The sequence below is a fragment of the Lactuca sativa genome, chromosome 6, assembly GCF_002870075.4.
Source record: "Lactuca sativa cultivar Salinas chromosome 6, Lsat_Salinas_v11, whole genome shotgun sequence".
NCBI lineage: Eukaryota > Viridiplantae > Streptophyta > Magnoliopsida > Asterales > Asteraceae > Lactuca > Lactuca sativa.
This window is the reverse complement of record NC_056628.2, coordinates 140,995,189-141,023,019: the sequence shown is the minus strand read 5'-3', so window position 1 is coordinate 141,023,019 and position 27,831 is coordinate 140,995,189. Positions and strand designations below refer to the sequence as shown.

The 27,831-nt window shown below is 34.7% G+C and overlaps 3 protein-coding genes across 5 annotated transcripts; all 3 read left to right on the top strand.

The window, feature by feature from the left end:
• The first annotated feature begins 6,913 nt into the window (after nt 1-6,913).
• Nucleotides 6,914-12,078, top strand: LOC111918096 (phytyl ester synthase 1, chloroplastic). 3 transcript variants are annotated; one of them, XM_042895892.2, is made up of 16 exons: nt 6,914-7,028; nt 7,167-7,252; nt 7,343-8,107; nt 8,396-8,806; nt 8,891-8,942; nt 9,054-9,109; nt 9,205-9,363; nt 9,438-9,542; nt 9,624-9,727; nt 9,814-9,935; nt 10,022-10,130; nt 10,692-10,822; nt 10,898-11,267; nt 11,343-11,456; nt 11,566-11,651; nt 11,714-12,078. In XM_042895892.2, exons 4-16 carry the CDS (start codon nt 8,425-8,427, stop codon nt 12,015-12,017), a joined length of 2,094 nt encoding a protein of 697 aa, XP_042751826.1. In that variant the 5' UTR covers nt 6,914-7,028; nt 7,167-7,252; nt 7,343-8,107; nt 8,396-8,424; the 3' UTR covers nt 12,018-12,078. The 3 variants fall into 3 exon arrangements, with proteins under 3 accessions (XP_042751826.1, XP_023769522.1, XP_042751827.1); XM_023913754.3 differs by lacking the exon at nt 6,914-7,028 and having other exon boundaries at nt 7,084-8,107; XM_042895893.2 differs by lacking the exons at nt 6,914-7,028; nt 9,205-9,363 and having other exon boundaries at nt 7,085-7,252.
• A 732-nt stretch (nt 12,079-12,810) lies between these two features.
• On the top strand, nt 12,811-16,507 carry LOC111918079 (phytyl ester synthase 1, chloroplastic). Its single transcript, XM_023913735.3, has 13 exons — nt 12,811-13,198; nt 13,320-13,371; nt 13,461-13,516; nt 13,616-13,774; nt 13,872-13,976; nt 14,097-14,194; nt 14,364-14,485; nt 14,771-14,879; nt 14,975-15,105; nt 15,254-15,617; nt 15,728-15,841; nt 15,929-16,014; nt 16,099-16,507. Exons 1-13 carry the CDS (start codon nt 12,811-12,813, stop codon nt 16,397-16,399), a joined length of 2,085 nt encoding a protein of 694 aa, XP_023769503.2. The 3' UTR covers nt 16,400-16,507.
• Nucleotides 16,508-17,545: 1,038 nt separating this feature from the next.
• LOC111918095 (uncharacterized) lies at nt 17,546-20,396 on the top strand. The gene is made up of 12 exons (XM_023913753.3): nt 17,546-17,703; nt 17,956-18,106; nt 18,233-18,298; nt 18,387-18,502; nt 18,612-18,665; nt 18,748-18,835; nt 18,921-19,013; nt 19,127-19,167; nt 19,422-19,475; nt 19,577-19,740; nt 19,994-20,063; nt 20,192-20,396. Exons 1-12 carry the CDS (start codon nt 17,608-17,610, stop codon nt 20,315-20,317), a joined length of 1,119 nt encoding a protein of 372 aa, XP_023769521.1. The 5' UTR covers nt 17,546-17,607; the 3' UTR covers nt 20,318-20,396.
• Nucleotides 20,397-27,831: the final 7,435 nt, after the last annotated feature.

Sequence of the window (27,831 nt, the reverse complement as noted above, 5' to 3'; positions counted from 1 at the left end):
ATTGTAGAAAGAGAAATCTTGGAGTCGGTAAAGGCGGTAAGAGAAAGAGGAGTTGCATGAACCAACACACTTTGTTGACCATAAGGATGTCGAGATGAGAGAGGGTGACATATTGAAGAGAAATAACGATCTACTTAAATTTGACAGGGGTAGAGAATGTGAGACCGTCATTGGCTGAAATTGGGTTCGGTATGGTCATGGGTGAGGTCATTGTTTTGGAGTCAAAAAGGCCAGCCAATTGTACATTGTAGAAGCTCCAAAATATCCTTCTTTTGGGAAAGAAGGATATATGAGCCTTGGGAGACAATTTTAATTCCCCACAAGAAGCTCAAGGGGTCTAAATCTTTGATAGAAAAGGTCGTGTTGAGTTGTTGAATGACCTTGTTGATTGCAACATTGTTGTTTTCGCCTTCCGGTAATGACGATGTCGTCGACATAAACCAACATGTATATAGTGGTGCCCGCACGTGAGTAAATAAAGAGTAGACTCGACAGTTTGGTACATGACACGAACACGACATGCGTTTTTTCATGTATGGCAGTACTATGGCTTTTGCAAATTCGTGTTCCATGTCGACACAACTTTCAAATTCGTTTTTCATGTCTTACATAGGTTGAACACAAATTTACTTGTTTAAACACGTATAAGACCCAAATAATTTTCGTGACGTAGTTGTCGATGTTTGATAAACAAAAGGTAATTGATATGTAGGATATTGAACCTTTTACCAATTTGCCATCACCAACATGAAGAACGTCATTTCCATGGTAAGCCCGAGCCGTCCATGCCTACTAAATCGGAAGTAACATGGTTGTTCAGTGTTTGGTGCCAGAGGCAACGATAAACCTTGTATATCTTTTTTAGGGTAGGTGGCACTAGAAAACCCTAGGCTTTGATACCATGAAGAGCCGTATAATTGTGTTATTGTATATAATGAGAATAATATGTTACAAGAGATCTCTATATATAGAGATAAATATCACACTTAGGTATCTTTTAGTCTAAGGTAATTACAAGAATGTCATCATTACTTCCATCCCAAAAAGTTACATTGTCTTCAAGGTGGAAATTTGTGTACTATGGCCCGAATATTGCTAAAATAGGAGCCATTTCCTAGGTCTTCATAATCAGGCCCCCACCCTATAGGGGCGGGGGGGGGGGGGGGGGGGGGGGGGAAGGTGGGCGACCGCCTTGGGTGTCACGACGTTTGGGGCCTAATATTAATTATGCTCGTTACTTAATATATTTCGTTCATTTTGCAAAAAATAACAAAGTTACTTAATATAAAAGAGTGGCTGAGTTCGATTCTAAGCAGACGCTCTTCATAAAACAATTTTTTGTATATTGTATAGGCAATTTTTGTAGGTTATTTAAATTCTAAAAAAAGTTGTTTTGTAAAAAAGAGAGAACAAAGGCTTCGCACATTTTTCTAATTATTACACACCAGACATTTTTTTTAAGTATTTTAAATTTTAAAAAAGTTAATAAAAAGAACAAGAGTAAAGTCTTCATAAAAATATGTTGTATGTTGAGTCGGGTTTATATATATATATATATATATATATATATATATATATATATATATATATATATATATATATATATATATATATATATATATATATATATATATCAAATTTTAAAAATTTGATTGTTAAAAACCTTGTGTGTTTGAGAGTGTCTCAGACGATGGATTCATCTTCTTCTTTCATTAACGCCTTGTTCCTGAGTTTTTTTGTAAATTTAATAAAGGAAAAGAAAGGAAAATATTGACAGAAAGAAAGGGAGGGGAAGGAATTTTTTTATTCCGTGTTTCCGAGTTCGGAGGAAATGAGAGGAAAATTTTAAGTTTTTGTGTTCACGAGTGTCACACCCCCAAACCAGGTCGGCGGAAACGTTCGAGGGTGGATGACTTCATGTATAGTATCATAACAACGAACGTAATATTGAAGAAAGCAAACACAACCATCATCAATATAATTGAAAGAGTTACATCATGGAGTAAGTTTACATGTTTCAAAATCAATTACATCATGATGACAAAATAAGTTTGAGTTTATCGCTTTAGCGTCCCGTCCTCGAAATCAGTTGATTTACCTGTTTAGTAATTTCCTGAGAATACAAGTTGTTTTGAAAAGTGTCAACACAAAGGTTGGTGAGTTCATAAGAGTTTTAAATTGAGAAATAAATTGTTTTCCCCGTAAAAGCAATTATGTTGTTCCAGAAAATCCGATATTTTCCTCAAAATGTGAAATGTAAGTTTCTATGTTATGAAATAGTGCATCTTAGAATTCCCTATAGATTCCTTCTATAATTTCCTTGTGTATATGCTAGAGTTATATAGAACCTAGTCGTGATTGGCTTAGAATTTGTGGTTCCGCCTTATTTCCTGTTCCTCGTTGGGTTGTGGGCCTAGGGCATACCCATTACCTTCGACGTTTTATCTAACTTTAATTTTATATAATTAATCTGTCACACCCCCAAACCAGATCGGCGGAAACGTTTGAGGGTGGATGACTTCATGTATAGTATCATAACAACGAACGTAATAGTGAAGAAAACAAACACAACCATCATCAATATAATTGAAAGAGTTACATCATAGAGTAAGTTTACATGTTTCAAAATCAATTACATCGTGATGACAAAATAAGTTTGAGTTTATCGCTTTAGCATCCCGTCCTCGAAAGCAGTTGATTTACCTGTTTAGTAATTTCCTGATAATACAAGTTGTTTTGAAAAGTGTCAACACAAAGGTTGGTGAGTTCATAAGAGTTTTAAATTGAGAAATAAATTGTTTTTCCCCGTAAAAGCAATTAAGTTGTTCCAGAAAATCCGATATTTTTCTCAAAATGTGAAATGTAAGTTTATATGTTATGAAATAGTGCATCCTAGAATTCCCTATAGATTCCTTCTATAATTTCCTTGTGTATATAAGTTATATAAAATTAAAGTTAGATAAAACGTCGAATGTAATGGGTCTGACCTAGGCCCACAACCCAACGAGGAACAGGAAATAAGGCGGAACCACCAATTCTAAGCCAATCATGACTAGGTTCTATATAACTCTAGCATATACACTTAGAAATTATAGCTGAAAACTAACAATGCGAGATTGAATGTGGTCTTAAATCCAAAAACCGGAACCAAACCCTAGTGTAGTGTACGACATAATAATAGTGGCTGTGAACATAAACTACACATATCATAGTTCATTGGATAGTGATAGTGACTAGTGAACATGAATTATGCATATTATAGTTTACCAAAAGTGGTGGTGATGGTGAATATAACCTATACATATCATAGTTCATCAAATAGCGATAGTGGTAGTGAACATGAACTATGCATATTATAGCTTATCAAAAGTGGTGGTGATGGTGAATTCCTTTCTTGTAATTAAGTTCGTAGTGTAGATGAAACATAAAATATACCTATTATAGTTTATCACTTTGTTTGTAATGTATATACGCCATAACTATACCGATTTATAACTAGCGTGTTCGTTTGTGGGGGTATAATGCACTTAACTATACTTGTTATAGTTTATCTTAATTATTCATAGTGGTAATAACCCTCTTGTATGTGTAATACCTTTAATAATGTGTTTGTCATGTAAATGAATCCTAAACTATACCTATTATAGTTTATTAAATATTTGTTTGGGTAGTGAGCATAAACTATACTTGTCATAGTTTACCAATGTTTGTATTTTAATGGATATAGCCTTGTAATACCATTTATATATTTACCATACTTATGAATGTAAGAATCCATTTGTTTTCTGATGTATGTCTATATAATAAGCCAAGATGACATATATGATAATAACATATCATTACATGAAGGTACACACCTTGCTCAACAAGTTACAAGGTGTAAATGAAATTGAAAACATTTTTCTAGTATTGTCATTTCTATTCTGTTTTTAGAAAATTCATAGAAAAATAATTAAAGGTGAAAATCAGAATCCGTAAATTCTGAGAGTTTGGAAAATGAGTCTAGTTTGTTCATAATTTTTATTATAAATTTTAATGACCTCTAACTTGTGTGAAAAAGTCCATAATCACAGACTGGTCCGGATTGATGTTTGAAATGATAGGCAGTTTTGTAAAAATCACCATAAATTGTAGAAAAATCGTATGGAGATGTGCAAGTAGTCATTTTAAAGCTACGAACTGGAACTACTTGCACCTAAAACAGTTTTGAAAACTAAAATGTTTAATTTGTCCAAAACAGTCCATGAATGGAGTCCAACTTTTCTGATGAAAGCTGTTAGAAAATTTTAGTTATGTTCTAGGTGTTTTAACTTGTATTCCCCCACTAAAAACTTGAGAAAACATGAAAATGTAGGGGTATGAACTCACCTTGAGTGGTTTCAGTGAGTGAATGTTGAAGAAGTGAAGTGTTCAACTCAAGAACACTTGAAGAATTGCTTTGAAGATTCAAGAATCTAACACAATAATGAGGGAAATTTGTGTAAGAATCAATGATTTGAGTACATGGAAATGTATTAATCATGAGAAAGGTGATAAATCTTACCACAAATGAGAGAAAACTTGATTATCAGCCCTTAAATCTCGAGTTTGAGGGAGAGAATTTGAGAGAAAAGTGGGTTTTGATCTTTGGTAGAAATGAGAGAAGTGAGTGAGAATGAAGAGTGGGAGAGGGGATTTCCCAACTCCTTTGGACGTAAGTTGCTGGAAAATGAGTGGGGTAGTACCATGAGGTGACTAGGAGTGGTGGGGAGTACAATAGTTGGTCAAAGGAATGGGTATAGGGTGGTGGTTTGTGCCAAATATTATGGCAAGATTCACACTCCACCTCAAGATCTCACTTAAAAGATTTTATTCTCAAATAAATATTTTCATGAAAATATGCCCAAATTATGATTATTTAGGGTCTTAAATGTTAAAATATTATTTCTGGATAAAATCCCACGCTAAAATAATTAAAAACGGGCTTAAAACGTTAAAAGTATTGAAAACCGGTTGAAAAAGGGTGAAATTCGAAGTCAGGACCGGAGTCTTGGTCATCAGCAGCCAAAATTGGAGTGGCTTAGTCGCTTGGGGAGGATCTGAAGGGAAGGGACTGCGGTCCAAAGAGAAGCTCGCTGCGGGGGGGCTCGGTTCTGGATTCGGTGCTGCGGCTCGCTGGCTGCGGTCAGCTTGCTGCGGCTCGCTGACTGCGGTCAGCTTGTTGCGGCTGCACCCTGGGGCTTCGGTCCTAGCTACTTCCGGTCCAAGAGGGTCCGGCCCTAAGAGGCTTCGGCCTTGTAGAGGGGATTTTGGGTCTTTTGGGGGTTTTTCTCCATTCTAACTCAATTTTAAGCGGTTTTTGACCTGGTTAAGGGTCGGAATGACCCGAATGACTTCAAAAAGTTACGGAAACTTTTGAGAGAGATTTGGGAGAGATTTCACATTCTTGGAGAGATTTGACATTCTTGGAGAGATTTCACATACAAAGAGATATTTGGGAGAGATTTCACATACTTAGAGAGATTTGGGAGAGATTCTCGATAAGAAGAGATAGAGTGAAAACGATTGAGAGCGGTTTCGTTTGTGACCTTTTTGAGTGTCCGGCTTCGCAATGCAAGGTCCGTAAACCCTGTTAAGCCTTGTTTAAGGATCTTACACACTCCCGATGAGTATGCAACATTGTTTTATCGGTTTGGCTCGTCACTTACCACAGTTTTAGGTTAAGGAGATCTAGATGTACGTACTTTTCGATTTATGATCTCTCATTAGAATAACGAGTTGTTTAGTAAATACATAACGTAAGCCCTAGTACACAAGGGTTAGTTGGGTTGACCGGTTTGACTTGCCGACTTTATTTGACTTCGACTTGACCAGAATTTGACGGTTGTCACAACGAGTTAGGAGGGAAAAGAAAATAAGTTTAAAGATTTTACTTTCCCTCACTTTCTTCCCAAATCCACCCAATTTGAGAGGAAAATTTGGAAGGAAAATATGATTTCAAAATCTTTTCATTCTCCTCACTTTCTTTCCATTAATGAAACTCGGGAACACAATTTTTCCTTAGACATCTTTTACTTTCCTTCCATTAATGAAACTCGGGAACACAATTTTTCCTTCGACATCCTTCACTTTCTCTCCATTTCCATCCACATCCCTCCTTAAGTAGAATTCGTGAACAAGGCGTAAAACAAAAATCCATATAACAAATTCAAATATGTTAATTTTGGTTTATCAGTACAAAGGAAAATGTGTAAACAAAAAGAAATATTAAGAGGTTTTAATATTTAAGAGATAATAGATGGGTTGAATTTAATAAGATTTCCATAATAAGATGTTTTTTCTTATATTTATCCCAAAGATATGAAAGCCGGCCCTATTCATAATCTTATGTGTCAGACATGGAGCATTTTTTTTTTGTCATTTCTCGATTTGTGTGTGTTATCCTTGCGTTGGAGTCATACTAATCTTCTCTGCATCTTGCTAGCTTGTTAACGGTAGATGAGCCATTAAGCTATTTAAAAAAAAGATATATCTGATACGGTTGGTGTACTAATGCCAAATATGCCATTAAACTATTTAAAAAAAAACTTTGTAATTATTGAAAATATGTTCCATTAGACTTTGTAAAGTTAAAAGCATTGTAAGAAAATTTTGGTAGAGTTGTATGGAAATTAGAATGTTGATATGTCAATTTATTAAATTCTAACGAATTCAATGCATTATATATATATATATATATATATATATATATATATATATATATATATATATATATATATATATATATATATATATATATATATATATATATATATATATATATATATATATATATATATATTCCCGTTTGAGCATTTAACTATAAATTGCCTTAAACATGTGAAGAAATGAGCGTTTTTCTTTTAAATTTACAAATCACTTTCTGTTGTTAACAGGGTGAAGCTTACAAATTATTTTGGCCTGAAAAACAAGAATTTGTAAGAATGGCAGTGAAGTTTGGAGCCACCATTATCCCATTAGGATTTGTTGGGGAAGATGACATATTAGAAGTAAGAATACACTTCCATACTCTTTACAAAGTCACTTGACCTTTGAAATCAAACAAACCAACTTTCAATTTCATCCTCAAGTTAACTTATTTCATGTTAATCATCACTACTTAATATTGTCAAGTACTTGGTTTCCAGCTAATCATCGATTACAACGACATGAAAAGAATCCCTTTCCTCGACCAATTGATGAATGAATTCAATGAAGGGAGAATAAACTTGAGGTATATTTATTTGGAAATATCATGACTTTTGTGATTATCTTCACTCATCAATTTGATGAATACTAATACTTGTATTTTCTTTGATACGAGGGAGGGGATGAGTGGAGAGATTGCTAAGCAACCTTTTCATACTCCTGTAGTTTTACCAAAACTACCAGGTCGACTCTACTTTATGTTCGGGAAGCCTATACAAACAAAAGGAAAGGAAAATATAGTAAACGACAAAGATTATTTGCAAGAATTATACATGCAGATAAAATTTGATGTTGAAAAGAATGTAACTTATTTGTTAAAGAAGCGTGAGGGAGATCCATATAGAAGTATTGTTCAGAGGCTCCTATGGGAAATGAAATATGGGGATTTAGATCGAATTCCATCGTTTGATCCATGAATGTAACTTATTTGTATGTTGTAATCTTCTTTTGTTTCACTGTGTGGGAAGTGGATGTAAAAGTTGTTGCCCTTTGCTCATATAGCCATGAAAACAGAAAATGAAGAATATTCCGATGATTGTAAACCATTTCTTTTATGAACGAAAAAAAGGGGGGGAAATGAATTCATAATCTACCATCGATAAATCAACATAGTCACAAACCACCATAAAGATATCAATTATGGAAAAAAAGAGCAAGCATCGAATTCCCCCTTTCAGTAGGGTTCCATAAAAACTTGCAAAATTAGTCGAAAGTTTGAAAATATTACGACGAAAATTGACCTCGTGCGACTGATTTTGGAAGCTTTGTTTTCAGTACCAACTTGTGCTTTTAGCTTCGCTGGGCTGCAATGGAGATACCAACAAACGGAAATGATAGTCTCCATCCTCTTCGACCTCAAATTCGCCATTCGATCATCCAGGTAAAAGAAATTTTTAACCTTTCTTCTTTGTTCCTTGATTCTGTTTATATGAGTACGTTTTTCCCGCCTACATATGTGATTTTCAATCTCTCTGTCATTCATATTGGATGATACACGAAACGCACATTTCATTTTGTTCCCGAACTCAATTAAACACGTAACTTGCACCCTTTTGTTAGGGTTTCTTGTTACCGAATTCATAATTATACAAATATCAACACATTAAAATCCCTAAAACTACTAAAATCGTAGAATCACAGAGCAAGAGTCTTGATTTTGATTTTTTAGGCGCAATTTTCTTGTGGAAGTATTCCATAATGGCCTTACTTGTGAGCAATTCAAGTGTCTCATCATCATCATCACCCTTTTTGTCTCAAGACAAAACCCATAGGCTGCATTCACGTGTTCTTGTTAGGAGTATATTCAAGATCAATGCAGCTTCTTGTGTTAACAGAAAGAATACAGTTGTATCACTAGCATCTTATGAAAATGGAGGAAAAAAGAGTTCCCAAAATGCCCCTGAGAAGTTGGAACCTTTGTGGGATGATGGTTATGGAACACAAACCATGAAAGATTACACTAAAATAGCCATTGATTTGAGTCGTTTAACTAGTAATGATGGTGGGCCACCTAGGTGGTTTTGCCCTGTTGCCTGTAACAGACCTCTAAAAGATTCTCCTGTTCTTATGTATTTGCCTGGTAATTGGTATAAAATTACACAAATTACCGTTTTACCCCTGCAAGATATGCTTATATTTATTTACTTCCTAATTGGATGTGTAGGGTTGGAAGGAACTGGAACTGGCCTTGTTGTACATGAGAAAGCTCTTGGAAAGTGAGTTAATCTTCATCTTCTCTTTGAACATTTTTTTTCTTATAAACTTTTGTTTTATAGAATCTTTAATAGGAAGATATAAATGTTTGCTTAAATTTTATACAATGACAGGGTTTTCCATGTTCAATGCTTGCATATTCCTTCTCATGATCGAACACCATTTGAAGGTTATCATCTTCTCTTGTATTTATATTATGTAAAAAACTTCATGGAACCAAATGAGAGGGTAAATGACCGTTTTACCCTTGTATTTGCATGAAAGGGTTGATTAAAATTGTGGAAGAAAGTGTAAAGATTGAACAAAATTTGTCCCCAAATAAGCCGATTTATTTGCTTGGAGAATCTTTTGGAGCAATATTAGCACTTGCAGTTGCTTCTCGTAACCCTACAATTGACTTAATACTCATTCTAGCAAACTCAGGTTAATTATTCTTTTTGTTTCTTTTCACAATTTCTTTTATTTTATGCGTGTATTTTTTTTTTTATTCATTTCAGCAACTGCTTATGAGAGATCATCACTGCATCCATTAGTAGGGTTCATGAAGACTCTTCCTGTTGAACATTATGGCTCATTTCCTTATCTCACAAGCTTCCTTTTAGGTATTGCAACTTAGAATTTGATTAAGATAAATCATAATCCTCTTTTTTTATTTATTTATTTTACAATTAATTTTCTTTCAGGTGATTTTGTAAAGATGGCAATGGTTAACACTAATGGTCCAAACCATTTGCCTTCTTTTGGGCAATTGATTGGCAATCTTACTGAAGATATCCCACTTCTTTCTGTAAGCAACACCTTCAACTTTACAAAATTTACCAAAAAGCCCTTCTAGTAACTTCCACTTCCATTCTTGAATTTTGCTTCGTATAGGCAATGACCACAATAATTCCAAGAGACACTCTTGATTGGAGGATTAAGCTTCTTGAATCAGCTGCTGGATATGCTAACTCTCGTCTTCATACTATTACAGCTCAAGTTCTAATTCTTGCCAGGTTTTTTTTCTTTTTTCTTTTATTTTTTGTAACTTCATAATTCAATTCTTATTTTTATTAATAATAATAAAATATTTGCATTTCAGTGGAAAAGATAACCTCTTACCAAGTAAAGATGAGGCCCAAAGGCTTTCAAGATTATTGCCTCACTGTGATATACGTGTGTTTGAGGAAAATGGGCACACAATATTAATGGTATATATTAATTAAGATCTTTTTTTGCACTTTTCATGTGGACAAAACTACCCCTTTTGGGTATATTTGGTAATGACAATAAGGAGGGCATTCACGTCTTTTGCACAAACAAGAGATCAAAAGCAAGTCCCTACCTTTTTGGGTGGGACAAAAATTGGCAATCTTGTTGGAATATATTAAGATCTTTCTTTTCACTTTTCTTGTGGACAAAACTACCCCTTTTGGGTATATTTGGTAATGACAATAAGGAGGGCATTCACGTCTTTTGCACAAACAAGAGATCAAAAGCAAGTCCCCACCTTTTTGGGTGGGACAAAAACTTGCAATCTTGTTGGAATATATTAAGATCTTTCTTTTCACTTTTCTTGTGGACAAAACTACCCCTTTTGGGTATATTTGGTAATGACAATAAGGAGGGCATTCATGTCTTTTGCACAAACAAGAGATCAAAAGCAAAATCCCCACCTTTTTGGGTGGGACAAAAATTTGCAATCTTGTTGGAATATAAAATGTAAATTGTTTTTTTTGTGTTTTAACAAATATCAAAATCTTTCATTGTAGGAAAATGGTGTTAATGTGTTATCGGCTATAAAAGCTACTCAATTGTATCGACATTCTTCAAAGTTTGATATTTTTAGAGACTTTTTGCCTCCAAGTATGACAGAGTTCAAAACCTTACCAATGGAAGCTTGGTAATTTAATAAATTTAGAAACCAATAGGAAATAAAAATATTATATATAACATAATATTATGTGATTGAGTGTAGGTGGTATAGGCTTTACATGGGTGCATCAATGTTTTCAACAATGGAAGATGGAAAAATAGTGAGAGGTCTTTCAGGGGTTCCAGATGAAGGACCCGTATTAATAGTTGGAAATCACTTGTTATGGGGAGTTGATGTTTTTTCTATTGTTTTAGAGTTTTTAAGAGAAAAGAAAACCATGATCCATGGTTTAGCCCACCCTCAGATTTTTGAATTTGATAAAAAATATGAATATCTCATGATTCCATATTCGGATATTATGAAACTATTTGGTGCAATTCCGGTTTCTGGAAGAAACTTCTTCAAATTGTTAGCAAGAAATTCGTATACATTACTTTATCCTGGTGGTGCTAGGGAGGCTCTCCATCGTAAGGTAATCAATCACCAATTCCATTCCGCTCCTTTGTGATTCCATTCCGTTGTAAACTTTTAAAATAATGGTGAATAGGGTGAAGGCTGCAAATTGTTTTGGCCTGATAAACAAGAATTTGTAAGAATGGCAGTTAAGTTTGGAGCCACCATTGTTCCATTTGGAGTTGTTGGAGAAGATGACATGTCAGAAGTAACAACAACTAACTCATTCTCTTTACAATTTCACAAACTATATTTTTTTAGTATTACTTATTTCATCTTTAATCATAATTGATGTTGTTAATCTACTTTGTTTCCAGCTACTCATTGATTACAATGAAATGAAAAAGATTCCTTTCCTTGATCAAATGGTGAATGAATTCAATCAAGGGAGAACAAACTTGAGGTGAATTTTTATTTACTATTATGTTTGTTTTCTAAATCTTATTTTATTTTATTTATGTATAGGGAGGGGATGGGAGGAGAGATTGCTAAACAACCGCTTCATTTTCCTATATTTTTACCAAAGCTACCAGGTCGACTGTATGCTATGTTTGGGAAGCCTATACGAACAAAAGGAAAAGAAAATATGTTGGATGACAAAGATTATATTCAAGATTTGTATTTTCAGATAAAATGTGATGTGGAAAAGAATATGGCTTATTTGTTTAAAAAACGTGACGATGATCCATATAGAAGTGTTATTCGAAGGTTCGTGTGGCAACAAATGAATAATGGGGATTTGGATCGAATTCCCTCTTTTGATCCATGAATGTTATATTATCTATATGCCTTTTGTTGTTGTTTGATGATTATACATTCTATTATTTATATAGATGTTTGTACGTTGTATCTTTTGTTTGTATTTCATTAGAAATGTTTAGGTGTGAAGTTAATTACATTATTAAACAAATCCGTTTAACCTTTTTGTACTAAATGACAAGTAATTATAAATCAATGTCAAACTACCAATAAAATACAATTTGATACATAAAGCAAACATGAATGAATTTTGGTCGATTATCAAAGTCTCGCTTCGCATTTTCTTTATGTATATTGTTAATGTAACTAGGGGTGTTTGTTTAAATGGATCGATTAAAGGTTTAAATGCAATCTCTTCAATCAAATCTATATTGATTTTGGTTTTCAATATATGGACTTGAAAAGTGCAAACTAAATTAAAATTCGATATAAACTTCCTACCTAATTTTAATTCGGCTTGAACTTGATATCATTTATGTAGGTTTTGTTTTTCATTACAAGATTTCCAGTTTTGGATTCTTATCATACTTTTTTCCCACCTACATACATGATGTTGTATCTCTATGTCATTCATATGGAATGATATATACATGAAACACACATTTCATTTGGTTTTCTTGAGTTCAGTTTCAGTACGTAACTTGCACCCTTTTCTTTTGTTTTCATTTACTGAGTTTAGAATTTTACATACATACGTAGCTTCCACTTAAGATAACAACAATCAAGATATGATATTCCTAAAATTCTTTAAATCATAGAGCAAAGTCTCGGTTTTGATTCTTGAAGCAGTTTTCGTTTTCCCTATGAAATCTTCCATTGCATTACTTATGAACACTTCCATTGTTCCACTATCACCCCTTTTCACTCTAAACAAAAACCTTATTAGTCTGCGTTCTCATGTTCTTGTTAAGAGTGTAAGTAGTGACGTATTATCATGGGCTTCAGTTAGCATCAATGGAGCTTCATCTGTTAACAAGAATGATACTGGGGATGAAGGTAAAACGAGTATACAAAATGTTCTAGAAGAATTGGAACCTTTGTGGGATGATGGATATGGGACACAAACTGCAAAGGATTACGCCTATATAGCCATGGATTTGATTAAGAATGATGGAGGACCTCCTAGGTGGTTTTGCCCCATTGCATGTGGCATACCTTTAAAAGATTCGCCTATTCTTTTATATATTCCTGGTAATTTATAATATCTGATAGCTACACAAATTTCAGAACATGTATGCTTCCTTGCTTTTATTTCATAATAAAAAAAAACTTTTATGCTTATAATTTTGTGTTTAAAATTTAATGTCTTTAGGGATAGATGGAACTGGAACTGGACTTGTTGTACATGAGAAAGCTCTTGGAAAGTGAGTAAAGCAAGTTTCTTGAAGAAATTGATTACTATTTTTTACTTTCATCAACTTTACAATTGTTTTTTTTTCAACTTTGATGACAGGGTTTTTCATGTTCAATGCTTGCATATTCCTGTTCATGATCGAACACCACTTGAAGGTTTTGCACCTTTTTTAGTGTTGATATTGCTCATAACTTCATGAAGATATATAGTCCATTTATATACTAGCTAGCTATATAAACTTGCTTTGCATGAAGGTTTGATTCAAATTGTGGAAGAAACTGTGAAGATTGAACATAATTTGTCCCCAAATAAGCCGATTTATTTGCTTGGAGAATCTTTTGGAGGAACCCTAGCACTTTCAGTCGCTGCTCGTAACCCTACAATTGACTTAATACTCATATTAGTAAACCCAGGTCTCTTTTTTTCTTCCGTATTTTCTTCTATTTTTCAGTAAATCCAATTTCATACATGTATTAATTTATTATTCAATGAATATTTTAACCATTTCAGCAACTTCATATGAGAGGTCACAAGTACACCCTTTATTGCCACTCGTAAGAGCTCTACCTGAGAAACATTATGGGATGCTACCCTATGTCATACCCCCTCTTCTGGGTAGGTTATTGCTTGAATTAATTAGGGTTTTCTCCAATTTAATAAGTTGTATATATGTAACACTAGGGTTTTTATTCTTGCATGTATTCTCTTTTAGTTATGCTAACATTTTCTTTTCAGGTGATTTTGTAAAGGTGGCAATGGTACAAATCGATGGTAATGGTGTAAATGATTTGTCATCTCTTTGGAAATTTCTTTACAATTTATCACTTCTTTCTGTAAGACTCACCTTCATGATCTCTTACTTCTTTAGCTCTTGTCATTGTTTTAGTTTTCATTTTTGTTAGCATTATGCAATATGGTCCATTCTTAGCTTGTTCAATCTACTATATGGATTATGGAATGTATTTTTTTTCCTCATTTTTATACTTTTATTTTTTCTTATAGATAATGGCCAAAATATTACCACAAGAGACTCTTAAATGGAGGTTAAAGCTAGTTGAATCAGCTGCTGCTTATGCTAATTCCCGCCTCCATGCTATTACAGCTCCAGTACTCGTGCTTGCTAGGTTAATTTCTTTCTTCTTTAGCTAATAAGTGTAAATTTGTAAAAAGTCAGGACTTAATGGAGAAAGTCTCATTTCCATAACTTTCTGTATTAAGTCGTTCTTTTTATAGTAAGTAAAAAGGAAACACAAACACCCATAGTTTAATTACCCGATTAATTTCTGTTCTCATTAAGTCCATTAAGTAAAAAAGAAACAACACCCTTGTTTAAAAATGTGTGCTTGTAGATATTTCTTAATTCATTTAGCCTTATGGAATATAATATTGCTAAGATATTTGTATTTCAGTGGCAAAGATAACCTGGTGCCAAGTAAAAACGAAGCCCAAAGGCTTTCAAGATTCTTGAAGCACTGCAACGTACGTGTGTTCGAGGAAAATGGGCACACAATCCTATTGGTAATAAGATATCCTACTTTGACCAGTTTGACTGATTCCCTAGCGTCCACGTGGCAAAATAAAGCAGTAATGTGGGTCCCTTTTTGTTGGTGTAGGAGAATGGTGTTAATTTGTTGTCCACTATAAAGACTAGTCAGATGTATCGCCGTTTTTCTAAGCATGATGTTGTTAACGACTTTTTGCCTCCTAGCATGAGAGAGTTCAAAAACTCACCAATGGGGTCTTGGTAACTTAACAAATTTGACTTGTTTTATCATCTTAATTAATAATTATACTCTTTTAATTGTAATCAAATGAAGACTATGTGTTCCCACTTTTGAATTTTATTCATACGAGCTTAACCAAATATTAAGCTACGATTCAATCCACTACAGGTGGAATCGCCTTTACATGGGTGCAGCAATGTTCTCAACAATGGAGGATGGAAAGATAGTGAGAGGTCTTGCAGGGATTCCAGATGAAGGACCCGTATTAATCGTTGGTAATCACATGCTATGTGGATTTGATATTTTTCCTATTATCTCCGAGTTTTTGAGAGAAAAAAAAGTCAAGCTTCATGGTTTAGCTCACCCACAATTCTTTCAACTTGATGAACAACATTTCATGATTCCAATCATCGATATTTTGAAGCTATTTGGTGCAATTCCAGTTTCTGGAAAAAATCTTTTTAAATTGTTAGCAACAAAATCGTACACGTTACTTTACCCTGGTGGTCTACGCGAAGCTCTCCATCGTAAGGTACCAATTTATGCATGAAATAGCAACCTACTTTATTATTATTATTATTATTATTATTATTATTATTATTATGAAATGGTGAATTAAAAAATTTATATTGTTGTTAACAGGGTGAAGCTGCCAAATTGTTTTGGCCTGAAAAACAAGAATTTGTAAGAATGGCAGTGAAGTTTGGAGCCACCATTATCCCATTAGGAGTTGTTGGGGAAGATGACATATCACAAGTAACAGCTTATATACAATTTTACTTCATACAACTTTTGATCAAATAAACTAGTTTTCAACTTTTTTTATCTACTTTTTTTTACTAGATAATCCTCGATTATAATGAAATGAAGAGAATCCCTTTCATTAATCAAATGCTCAATGATTTAAATCAAGGGAAAACTAATTTGAGGTGAGTTTACTCGGTCTACTTGAGGTGAATTTACTTGGTGTTAGTTTTATTTCTTGTTTGAGTATCATATTGTTTTGGTGATAGAGAGGGGATGGTTGGAGAGATAGCTAATCAACCACTTCATCTTCCTATACTTTCACCCAAACTACCGGGTCGACTCTACTATTTATTTGGGAAGCCTATACGCACAAAAGGAAAGGAAAATATGTTAGATGACAAAGAGTATTTGAGGAAATTATACTTGCAAATAAAATATGAGGTTGAAAAGAATGTGGCTTATTTGTTAATGAAAAGGGAGGAGGATCCTTATAGGGGTTTGGTTGAGAGGCTTGTGTGGTTAACAACTATGGGTTCTTTAGATCAAATCCCATCATTTGAGCCATAATGTTGAATTATCTTGGTATATGTAACTTTTGTTTAGGAATGTATTTTTTTGTTGATTTTTAAACAATATTTAAGAGTATTTATTCAAAAAAATATGTGTTAGCGAGTACTTGCGGATTGTGCTAAGAATTGGAGTAAAGTTCTTTATTGTGAATAAGTATGGTAAAAAAATGACCATCCGTCTGAAATGACCTTATTTCAGATTTCTAACTCACTTATAAATTTGATGAACATCTTTGAAATCCAATATATATATATATATATATATATATATATATATATATATATATATATATATATATATATATATATATATATATATATATATATATATATATATATATATATATATATATATATATAGTTCGAAGTCTACTGTTCTTAAATATATATTTTTTTGTTGGAAATGTCTATTTTGAAATATATTTTCTTGTTCGGAATTTACCTTTTTCTAAGTTTAAAATGTACTTTTGATACGACACAAACCAAGTATGACACAAATAAACGGACTTCGAAATGCAAATTTTCTAACTTGGTAGTCATTTTGGTAAATGGGAAAAAACTTGGTTATTATCTTAAATTTTGAATAATTATGTGGGTATTTTATGAGGGTTCATTAAAATAACATGAAAATCTTGTTAACTTATTGCTTTGTGAGGATATATGTTGCCAGAAGTTGTATCAATATGCCATGTCATTTCTAAATTAGAATATAGCATAAATACCTTTTGATTTTGATGTAATTAGTTATTTTCAAAACTCACTTATTGGTTTGATTTGGTTTAGGATCGAATTTGGAACCCTTTGTCATTCAAGCGTTTGTAAGTTCTTCTCTTAGATGTTGAAATCACTTGATTTCCTAATGAACTTGTTATCTTGACAACTCCTCCAATAGTGTTTATCGGAACGCAACACTACTTCTTGTTACTTCTAGAAAACTTGTGTCATGAATTACTTTCCAATAGTGTTTTTTTGTTCATGAGTGTTTCTTATACATTAATGACATTAAACTTTAGTATGTGTGCTTTAACTTTATAGTAAAAATGAGAAAATACACTTCAAAGTTTAAATGAGACAAATAAACAAGAGAGAGAAAAAAAAAATAATAAATAAATAAATAAAAAAATGTTAGGAACTATACACACATAACTCATAAGCAGCAAAAACACACAGTCCGACGCGGAGGGCTACCGTGAAATCAAGGAGAAAATGAAGAATATTCCGATCATTCTTATGGGTTGCGGAGGCGTTGGGAGACAACTCCTCCACCACATCGTCTCCTGTCGAACCCTACACGCAAACAAGGTACAGCACTGAAATAATTTATCTCCACAACTTCAGCTTCATCGATAATGTTTCGTTCGATTGGTATACGTCTTGTACGATTACCTGCGCTAAGTTTCGAGTTGGATTGTGCATATAATAGAGAGTTATAGTTGATTTGGGTTCTTATGATACATAAATATTGAAAATGCAGATGAATTAGGACCATATTTGTTCTTCAATCCTAGGGCTCTAAGAACTAAGATACCTGAGAATATCATTTGCATTTTTCAGGGAATTCACTTGCGAGTTGCGGGTATATTCGATAGTAAATCATTTCTTGTTGTACCAGATGTGTCGTCTATGGAGTTCAATGATACCTTTTTGATGAACATTTGCCAGATCAAATCAAACGGCTTGTCCCTTCAAACATGTGTTGAATCTGGTAATTCCATTGATATTTTCACAGCATCTGAGTTATGTATCATTTCATATTCCATCTTTCATGATTACTTATAAACTAATAGTCACTGAATATCTTTCTCTTCTTCTTCTCTTTTCAATTCTTTAGGTAAATCTGAAGCTTTTTCATCTCCCGAATCCACAAAAAAACTCACAGACATGGCTGCTCGTTTAGGTAAATGTAAATTGATCACTACACACTTTTTCACTACAAATTTATAAGATTCAGATTTTTACTGTTCTTTCTTTGAATTTCCATGTAGCTTTTACCCTTGTTGATTGCTCTGCAAGTTCAGAAACCATTGGAGCTATTACACAAGCAGTAAATTTAGGATGCTGTGTTGTGTTAGCCAATAAGAAGCCTCTTACTTCTTCAATGGTATTAAACAAGGGCAAATTGTACATTTCCTGCAATTTTCCCTTTAGATTAATTTTCAACTTTATGGATTGCAATTCAAATAAAAATATTCAACTTTGTTTTTTTACAGGAAGAATTTGATAACTTATTCTTACAACCACGTCGCATTAGACATGAATCAACAGTAAGTAATGTTTTTTTTTTGAATTTTTATATTTCATATTTTATTATTTTAGTGTGTATTTATGGGATAAATTTACTTTCAGGTTGGTGCTGGACTCCCTATTATAGCATCATTAAATCGAATAGTTTCATCTGGAGACACTATTTATCGCATAATTGGAAGCTTGAGTGGTAATAAAAATATAAAAAAGTGAATAAATTACATTTATTTAGTAAATAGTAGTTACATATGTTTTATTTTATCCCTTAAAAATAGGTACATTGGGGTATGTAATGAGTGAGGTAGAAGATGGAAAGCCATTTAGTGAAGTTGTTAAAGCTGCTCAAGCCCTTGGCTATACTGAACCAGGTCAAATTTATTAATATTTTTTATTATGAAAAAAAAACATTTAACAAAAAAAAAAAAAAAAAAAAAAAAAAAAAAAAAAAAAAAACAACTTATGGTAAACTTTTAACTCTTAGATCCTCGTGATGATCTCAGTGGCATGGATGTTGCAAGAAAGGTTTATACTTTATATCTCATCTCTATCTCCACTTAAAATTTTGTAATATTCACGGTTTATTCCCTTCATAGTGTTCAATGACCAAAATACCCTTGTGTAGTTGGTGGTCCATCTTGATATTAGTTGGCAAGAAACGGATGGAGTTCGATTCCATTACTTTGCTATATAGTTGTTTGGTTTGTAAATATGTCAAAAGACTTGGAATGTAAATTATGCTAAATGACCAAAATACCCTTTATTTTATATTTGAACAGGGTTTGATCCTTGCACGACTTCTTGGGCACCGTATGGATATGAATAGCATCAAGGTAGGTGCTTGCTTGCATAAGTCACAAGCACATTCATGTATCTTGGAGTTATTAATGTTCTCCATATGTGACATTTTACATCTTTTTACACCTTTTTAAAGATTGAAAGTTTATACCCTGATAAAATGAGGCCAAACACAATGTCTCTCAAAGACTTTTTAGCAAATGGCCTACAGTTATTGGATAACGATATTGAAGAGAGAATCAAAAAAGCTTCTTCAAACGGGAATGTTTTGCGCTACGTTTGTGTCATTGAGAACTCAAGGTATCTATCTATCTATGTGGAGGGCATTTACGTCTTTTGCACAAACACGAAATCAAGAGCCAATCCTTGTTCCACCTTGAGTGGAACAAAAAAATTTCAAATTTTGTCTTTTTTGACATTTGTCCTGATCGGTCCAATGCATGCCAAACACAGTTCTGTCATGTCATGTCATGTGTCATGTCAGTGTACACTGTCAGACAGACAGTGTACACTGATGAATGAGGGGGTAAGTTTGTATTTGAATGTGAAATAGGTGCAATGTTGGAATTCAAGAGCTACCAAAAGAATCGGCTTTGGGAAGATTGAGAGGAAGTGACAATGTGGTTGGTTTTCTGACTTTTTCAATTAAGTCGTTCTTTCTGAATTAAGTCTATAAGAAACTCTTATCATATTAAGTCATGTTTTGTTCCTATTAAGTCAATTAAGTAAAAATATAATAAGTGTTGTATAGGTGGAGATTTACAGTCGATGCTACAAGGAACAGCCATTGGTGATTCAAGGTGCTGGAGCAGGCAATGATACAACAGCTGCTGGTGTTCTTGCTGACATTCTTGATCTTCAGGATCTATTTACATAAACAACACACACACACATCAATAGTTTGTGAAATTACCCTTGTGCCCTTGATCGGTTTTAATGCTTCGATTTGAAGATAATTTTGCGATGCACTTGAATTATTTATCGTATCTAAAGTGTGTTTGTTAGCTTACAACCTACTAAATCACTTTGTTATAAAAAATGGGTTATTTTACACAACATTTTCAATGAAAATCGAAAAAAGCTATATAGGATGACCAAAATTGTAATTTACTCTTAGATTTAAAATTGAATTAAAGGATATCATGGTTATATTACTATTTAAATATGATGTGTTGGCTTCATTTTTTATAAATGATACTAGCTTAAAAAATAGATGGGTTTTTACCTTCTGTTAAGTTGGCAAATTAAATTTTCAAATGACATTTTTAATTTTATAGGGTAAGTTTAGCTAAACTAGCTAGAAGCTGGTAAATACACGATGTAACTTTTATTTGTGTAGAAGTGTTGGAATGGAAATACATGTAACCTTTTGAAAGATGTAAAATAACATAAAATATAAAAGCTAAAAATTTCTACAACCTACTATTTAAAAATGTCATTTGGGTTTGAACATTTTTGTTTAAACTAGAACCTTTACGGCCTTTAAAAATAGTCTTTTTTATTTATTTATTTATTTTTTATTTTTTAATAAATGTCATTTGGGTTTGAACAATTTTTTTAAACTAGAACCTTTAAGCCCTTTAAACATAGTTATTTATTAATTTTTTGTTTTTTTTTAATTCGACTATTTTTATGAAAAACAAAAAGCTCAAAGCTTCAAAAAGCTTTCAAAAGTATGTTGCCGAACATACCCATATCATGTGACATTATAATGACTTCTGAAGTTGACAATCTGGCTAAACTTGTGGCCGCGCAATAGCAATTGGGAGACTGCGTCGCGGTTTCGGTTGCTGAACAAAATAAAAACACGTTTCAACCTCCTTTTTTCTCATTCATTTCACCCACTTTCTTCTCCAGTCGATCCCAACCCCTCTTCCACCTTCATGATCAATTTTTCCTTCTAGATTCATGGTGTTTTGGTAATTGGAATTGCTTGATGAATCTCTACTAAAATCCTTCCAAGATATTGCATCAAAGGTAGTTCTTTTTCCTCTTTATCCCTAAATTTGAATTAGGATTTTGTTAGATTCAAAATCTGAATTTCATCTATTGGTAATGTTTATATGAGATTTATGTCGTAGTTCCTTTCCTTAATCCATCTCCAATCTCCAACCAACAAATGGTTGTGAGATTTGTTAGATTGGAGTTGTTTTGAAGAGTTTCATTGACCATCAATGGTGAAATCCAAATTCATGCTTAAATTGGGTTGTTATTGTGAAATAATTGATGTGATTCCATTCCTTGATCCACTTTAAGCTCCAACTAAGTAATAGTTGGGAGATTTGTAAGTTTGGATGTGATTTGGTGGGTTTTTCAAAACCCTAGATCTTCAAATCCGAATTTGATGCTTTAAGCAATGATATGAACTTGAGCTTATGGTTAGATGGTACATTTCCCTTTAATTAATGATCCATTTACCAACCCTTTGGCATATGGTGAGACTCCATGATGTTTGAATCAAGTTCTAGTTCTAATGGTGGTAATTTGGATATTTTCAATTCTAGGGTTCATTGATTCAAATTACTGATTCCAAGCAATGATACGAGCTTGATTTTGTGATTGGATTGCTTATGTTCTTTCAAATCTATGACCCATTTGTTAATTCATGGCTAATGGTGAGATTTTAAGTGTTTGATTCGAGTTTAGCTTTCAAGTGATGGTTTGGGCATTTTCAAACCCTAAGGGTTTTAGATCAAGTTCCATGGTTTCAAGCAATGATACAAGTTTGATGTTATGCTTAATTTATATTCTATTCTAATCTATGATCCATTCATTATGAAATTTAGACTAGAAACTTACTTTAATTTGAGATTTCAACTTTGTTGATTATGGAACTAGGTTCCAAGCTTGAATTCCCACATGGAACGTAACCTCTTTTCTAGTTTTGGTATTCAAGAATTCTTTGAGGAATCGAGAAGTAATATGCTTACTTGGTTTCATAATTAGTCTTCAAATGAAATGTAAATTGTAACATCCGTTTTTTTGGAGGCTTCGTATTAAGGTTTCATAGGGCTAAAAGGTTGGGTTTTGGAGAAAAAAGGGTCCTCACGATGTGAGGCATGGAGGCTCACGACGCAAGGAGGGCCGCATGAAGATTCCATCCGGGACTGAGCTCACGATGTGAGCGTCGCTATAGCCCAATCCCATAAAGTTGTAGGGTTTCCCACGTATTTAAGCCCCCTTAACTCGGTTTTAGGGTTCATTTCTCAGCCTCCACCTTCCCCTAACTCAGAAAAACCCTAACCTAATCCATCTTGGTGATTTTGGATCCATTTTAGTGTTTTGGTGGCTAAAAGAAGAAGAAGAAGATGTTCTAGAGTGTTGGGTCAGCAATGAGGCTTCATCATCATCATCTTGTGCACATTTTGGATCATTGTAAGTACCCAAGATCCAATCTTTATGAGCACAAATTGCTAGATCTAAGTTTTAAGCTCCTTTTTGCATGTTTATGATAGATTGCATGCTTGGGATCCATAAAGTTGGCAACTTTATGGATCAATGAGTCATTCTATATGATTTGGTCTTATGGATCTAGAGTATGGTTATGAATTATGAATCTTGTTTGAGTTTGGGACCATTTCTTGTCATTTTGACCTAAGATGGGTTTAGGACATGCTTGGGGCATGCATGTCCATAAAGTAATTGTTTTTACTGGCATTTGGAGCCCTTGTTAGCTTGTAGAAGAAGTAGGATTGAAGGATTAATGGATTAAAGACTTAAAGGTTGGGCTTTTAGCCTAAGATTGTTCTCACTGTAACGACTCGTTTTCAAAGGAAAATTTTTCATTTTTGACTATACAAACACGTTTCCATAAATTACAAAATCCCATATATAATTGTTTTCAAACTCATATCAATTACAACTTTTATTAAAAATATCAGAGTGTCCCATAAAACGCCTGTGTGAGAGTGCACGACGCGCCATCACGCCTTGCCCTTGCCCTTGGGATCCGATGTACCTGAAACAAATCCACAACCTGTAAGCTAATGCTTAGTTAGCATACCCCACACACAATCCACGTAACACATATTATATTAACTATAAAAGCTACATATACCACAAAAGCCATGCATACATAAACCTGTAAGGATGTCTTGGGCTCCTCCTAGGGTCTTACACCTTCGTGCCATAGGCTACCCCACATGGTCTTTACCTGGGAATGCCATGGCTACCCCACATGGTCTTATATCCAACTGTCATAGGCTCCCCCGGGGTCTTTCATGCAATAACATACATAATCAACCTAGCATATCGTATCACAAAAGTGTCTAACATACTACATACACATACATAAACTTGTAAGGATGCCGTGGGCTCCTCCCAGTGTCTTATACCATTGTGTCATGGGCTAAATCACATGGTCTTTACTTGGGAATGCCATGGGCTACCCCACATGGTCTTACTTCCAATTGCCACGGGTTCCCCCCGGGGTCTTCCATGCAATAACATGCAATCACTAGCATACTACTTAGCACGAAGCTAACTATCATACCACATATCCTTACAAACGCTGGCGTACCACATAACATAAAATGGGCCGGCCTTGGTGCCTTAGACCCATTGGTATGGTGAGAAGACTCACCTCTCTCGAATGTTGAAACTGACAATGCTAGAACCATATATGTCCCACATGTTGCTCCAACTCAACTGCCTGTAAGCATCATAATATAGACTTGTCAAAATCCCAGAATTACCCTCAAGGGCAGCCCTGGTCAACCTTGGTCAAAGTCAAAGTCAACAGTCCATGTTGACCTCAACTCGTCTAGTGCATCTAGCGACTCGTCGAGTTCCTACCAAGTCCAGACAACCTGATCAAACCCTAGCCAACTCGACGAGTTCACTTGGTATTCAGAAGGCGGGGAAACCCGATCCGACTCGTCGAGTTCCTAGAGCAACTCGTTGAGTCCCCCTTCATGTTTTCTTGTTGTGATGATACACTGAATCCAGGGACTCTGGGGCTTATATTTGAAGCCCTAAGGTGTCTAGAAGGATAAAGTTTCCAACTTTACCCTCTAGAACCGTTCCAAATGCTCTAAAGCCCTTATCAAAGATTGGAAAGCTCCAAAGACATGCCATATGGTCCAAAACCCTAGGGATCTGAAATCCCTCCTTTCCATAAAGGTTTCTTGTCCTTAAAACGTTCCAAAGATGGAGGCTTTATGGACATTCATGTCCAATGCATGTCCCTAGGTTAAAATGGCCAAAAAGAGGGAAATATTCCCTAAAACCCTTGCATGGTGTCCTTGCTCAACGAAAGGCCAGATCTAGCCCACCTTGGGACCATTTTGCTCTGGAGATTCATAAAGTTGCAAACTTTATGAATCCTATGCATGCCATCAACAAGAAGGGTAGGAAATGAAGATTAAACTCAAGATCTAGCCATATTCTATGATAAAAATCGAGTCTTGAAGACTTACAGCAGTCCACAAGATGATCAAGCTCAAGGATGGGTGCTTGGTTTGCTGGATCTTCTCATTATCTCCTTCTTCTTAAGCTTCAAAGGTCACTCTAGCTCACATATTGGAAGAGAATGGGGATTATGGTTAGCACAGACGTTCTTAGGGTTTGGAGGTTGATGGGAGGTCAGCCTCAAGGCTCTTAAGGAGATTATATAGGGTGCAAACCCTAAAATTAGGGTTTTATCATTACAACGCCTACTCGTCGAGTAGGATGTAGATCCCGTGTCCTCGAAATGCCCTCTACTCGACGAGTTGGACTCCCAAATCGCCAAGTCCACACACCAAACCCTAGATCTTAAATAAATTAAGTAATACCTTGAACATGTGTTATAAGTCTACCCCACTTGAACTAGACTTCGTCCTCGAAGTTTGTTGATCCAAAAAATTTCGGGTAGTGATCCCGCATCTCGTTCTCCAGCTCTCAGGTCCACTCGGAGCCCCTGTGGTGCTGTCATTGCACCTTTACCAACTTCACTTCCTTGTTCCGAAGAACCTTAGTCTTCTTATCTAAGATGGCAACAGGCCTCTCGATGTAGTTCAAGCTCTCATCCACCTGGATGTCGTCCAGCGAAATGACTGCAGACTCATCAGTGACACAGTTCCGGAGCTGTGACACATGGAAGGTGTTGTGAATCTCGCTAAGCTCATCTGGCAGGTCCAGTCATATGATACCTTGCCCACTCGGGCCGAAATCCTGAATGGGCCGATATATCGGGGTCCAAGCTTGCCTCTCTTCCGAAACCTGATAACCCCCTTCCAGGGCGACACTTTCAGTAACACAAAGTCCCCCACTTGGAACTCAAGATCCGATCTCCTCCGGTCGGCATAACTTTTCTGGCGGCTCTGCGCGACCCACAGCCAGTCACGCACCTGCTGAATCAACCTGAGAGTCTTGAGCACTACCTCAGTGCTCCCCATGACCCGATGCCCAACCTCATCCCAACAAACAGGGGTCCTGCACCTCTGACCATACAACATATCGAATGACGGTCGGTCGATACTGGCATGGTAACTGTTGTTGTATGAAAATTCTGCCAACGGGAGGTATGTGTCCCAACTCCCTCCAAAATCCAACACGAGTGCTCTAAGCATGTCCTCCAGTGTCTGGATCGTCCTCTCGCTCTGTCCATCAGTCTGGGGGTGGTACACCGTGCTAAAATGTAGTTGAGTTCCCAGTTCCTTGTGGAACTTCTTCCAGAACCTAGATGTAAACCGTACATCCCTGTCAGAGACTACTGACACTGGATGTCACACCCCCAAACCAAGGATGGCGGAAACGTCCGGGGGTGGAGGACTTCATGTACAGTATCACAACAACGTGTATAATAGTGCTCAAAGTAAATACAACCATCATAAATATAATTGAAAAAGTTACACCAAATTATATGTTTACATTTTTCAAAATCAATTACATTATGATGACAAAAATAAATTGTTGACGGTTTAACGTCCCATCCTCAAAGCGCTGTAATTTTCCTGTTTCACTGATTTCCTGAGAATACAAGTAGTTTTGAAAAAGTGTCAACAATTAAGTTGGTGAGTTCATAAGAGTTTTGTTTGAAGTAGAAACCGTTTTCCTTGTAAAATCGATAGAGTTTGATTTCCAGAAAATCCAATATTTTCTTAGTTAAGTGTGAACAGAATATTCCTATATGATGTGCTAATGAAACCTAGAATGACCCGTAGCTTTCTCCTATAATCGTCTAGCGTATATAAGTTATATAAGATTTAAGTTAGATAAAACGTTGAATATAGTGGGTCTGCCCTAGGTCCACAACCAAACAAGGAACAGGAGATGAGGCAGACCCACCAATTCTAAGCCAATCGAGACTAAATTCTTATGCGACTCAAGCATATACGCTCAGCGATTATAGTTGAAGTCTAACAATTCTAGATGAAATATAGTTTTAATATCATAATAACTATTTTGTGAGAACCCGGTACTTTGGAATGTACCCCACTCATATGAAAACCCGGTACTTTGGAATGTACCCCATTCGTATGAAAACTCGGTACTTTGGAATGTACCCCATTCGTATGAAAACCCGATACTTTGGAATGTACCCCATTCATATGAAAACCCGGTACTTTGGAATGTACCCCATTCGTATGAAAACCGGGTACTTTGGAATGTACCCCATTCGTATGAAACCCCAGTACTTTGGAATGTACCCCCTTTATATGAAAACCCGGTACTTTGGAATGTACCCCATTCGTGTGAAAACCTTTTTGTAATGTAAATGATCATAAACTATACCTATTATAGTTTATCAAAATGTTTGAAATGTATATGCAACCTAACTATACTTATTATAGTTTAGTATGTTTATTTGTGGTGTATAAGAACCCTTTCTATGTAAGTCAAATGTATACTACAATATAGCTATGTTTACCTTGCTTTGTTTTGTACTAATGGTTATGATGGGGGATTCTTATAAATTCAGTAAGTATTTTCTATTATATAATTATGCCACTACAAGAAAATACATGTAATATATGAAGTCATCAAAGATTTAACACTTTGCTCAACATGTTACAAAGTGTTTTGAAAGTTATAAGCTGTTAACTAACTCTTAACCTTTCTGCACTGTTTTAGAAAAATCATACGAAGTCGAAAACTAGATTCATAAATTCTGAGAGTTCCTAAAATGTGTCTAGTTTACTCATAATTTTTATCATGATTTTTGGAAGCCTTTAACTTGTATTAAAATGCTCATATTCACAGACTGGTCCAGATTTGTGTTTGAAAAGACAGGCTGTTTTGTAAAAATCACCATAAATTGTAGAAAAATCGTGTCGAGATGTGCAAGTAGTCATTTTAAAGCTAAGAAGTGGAACTACTTGAACCTAAAACAGTTTTGAAAACTAAAATGTTTAAGTTGTCCAAAACAGTCCGTGAATGGAGTTGAACTTTTCTGATGAAGGCTGTTAG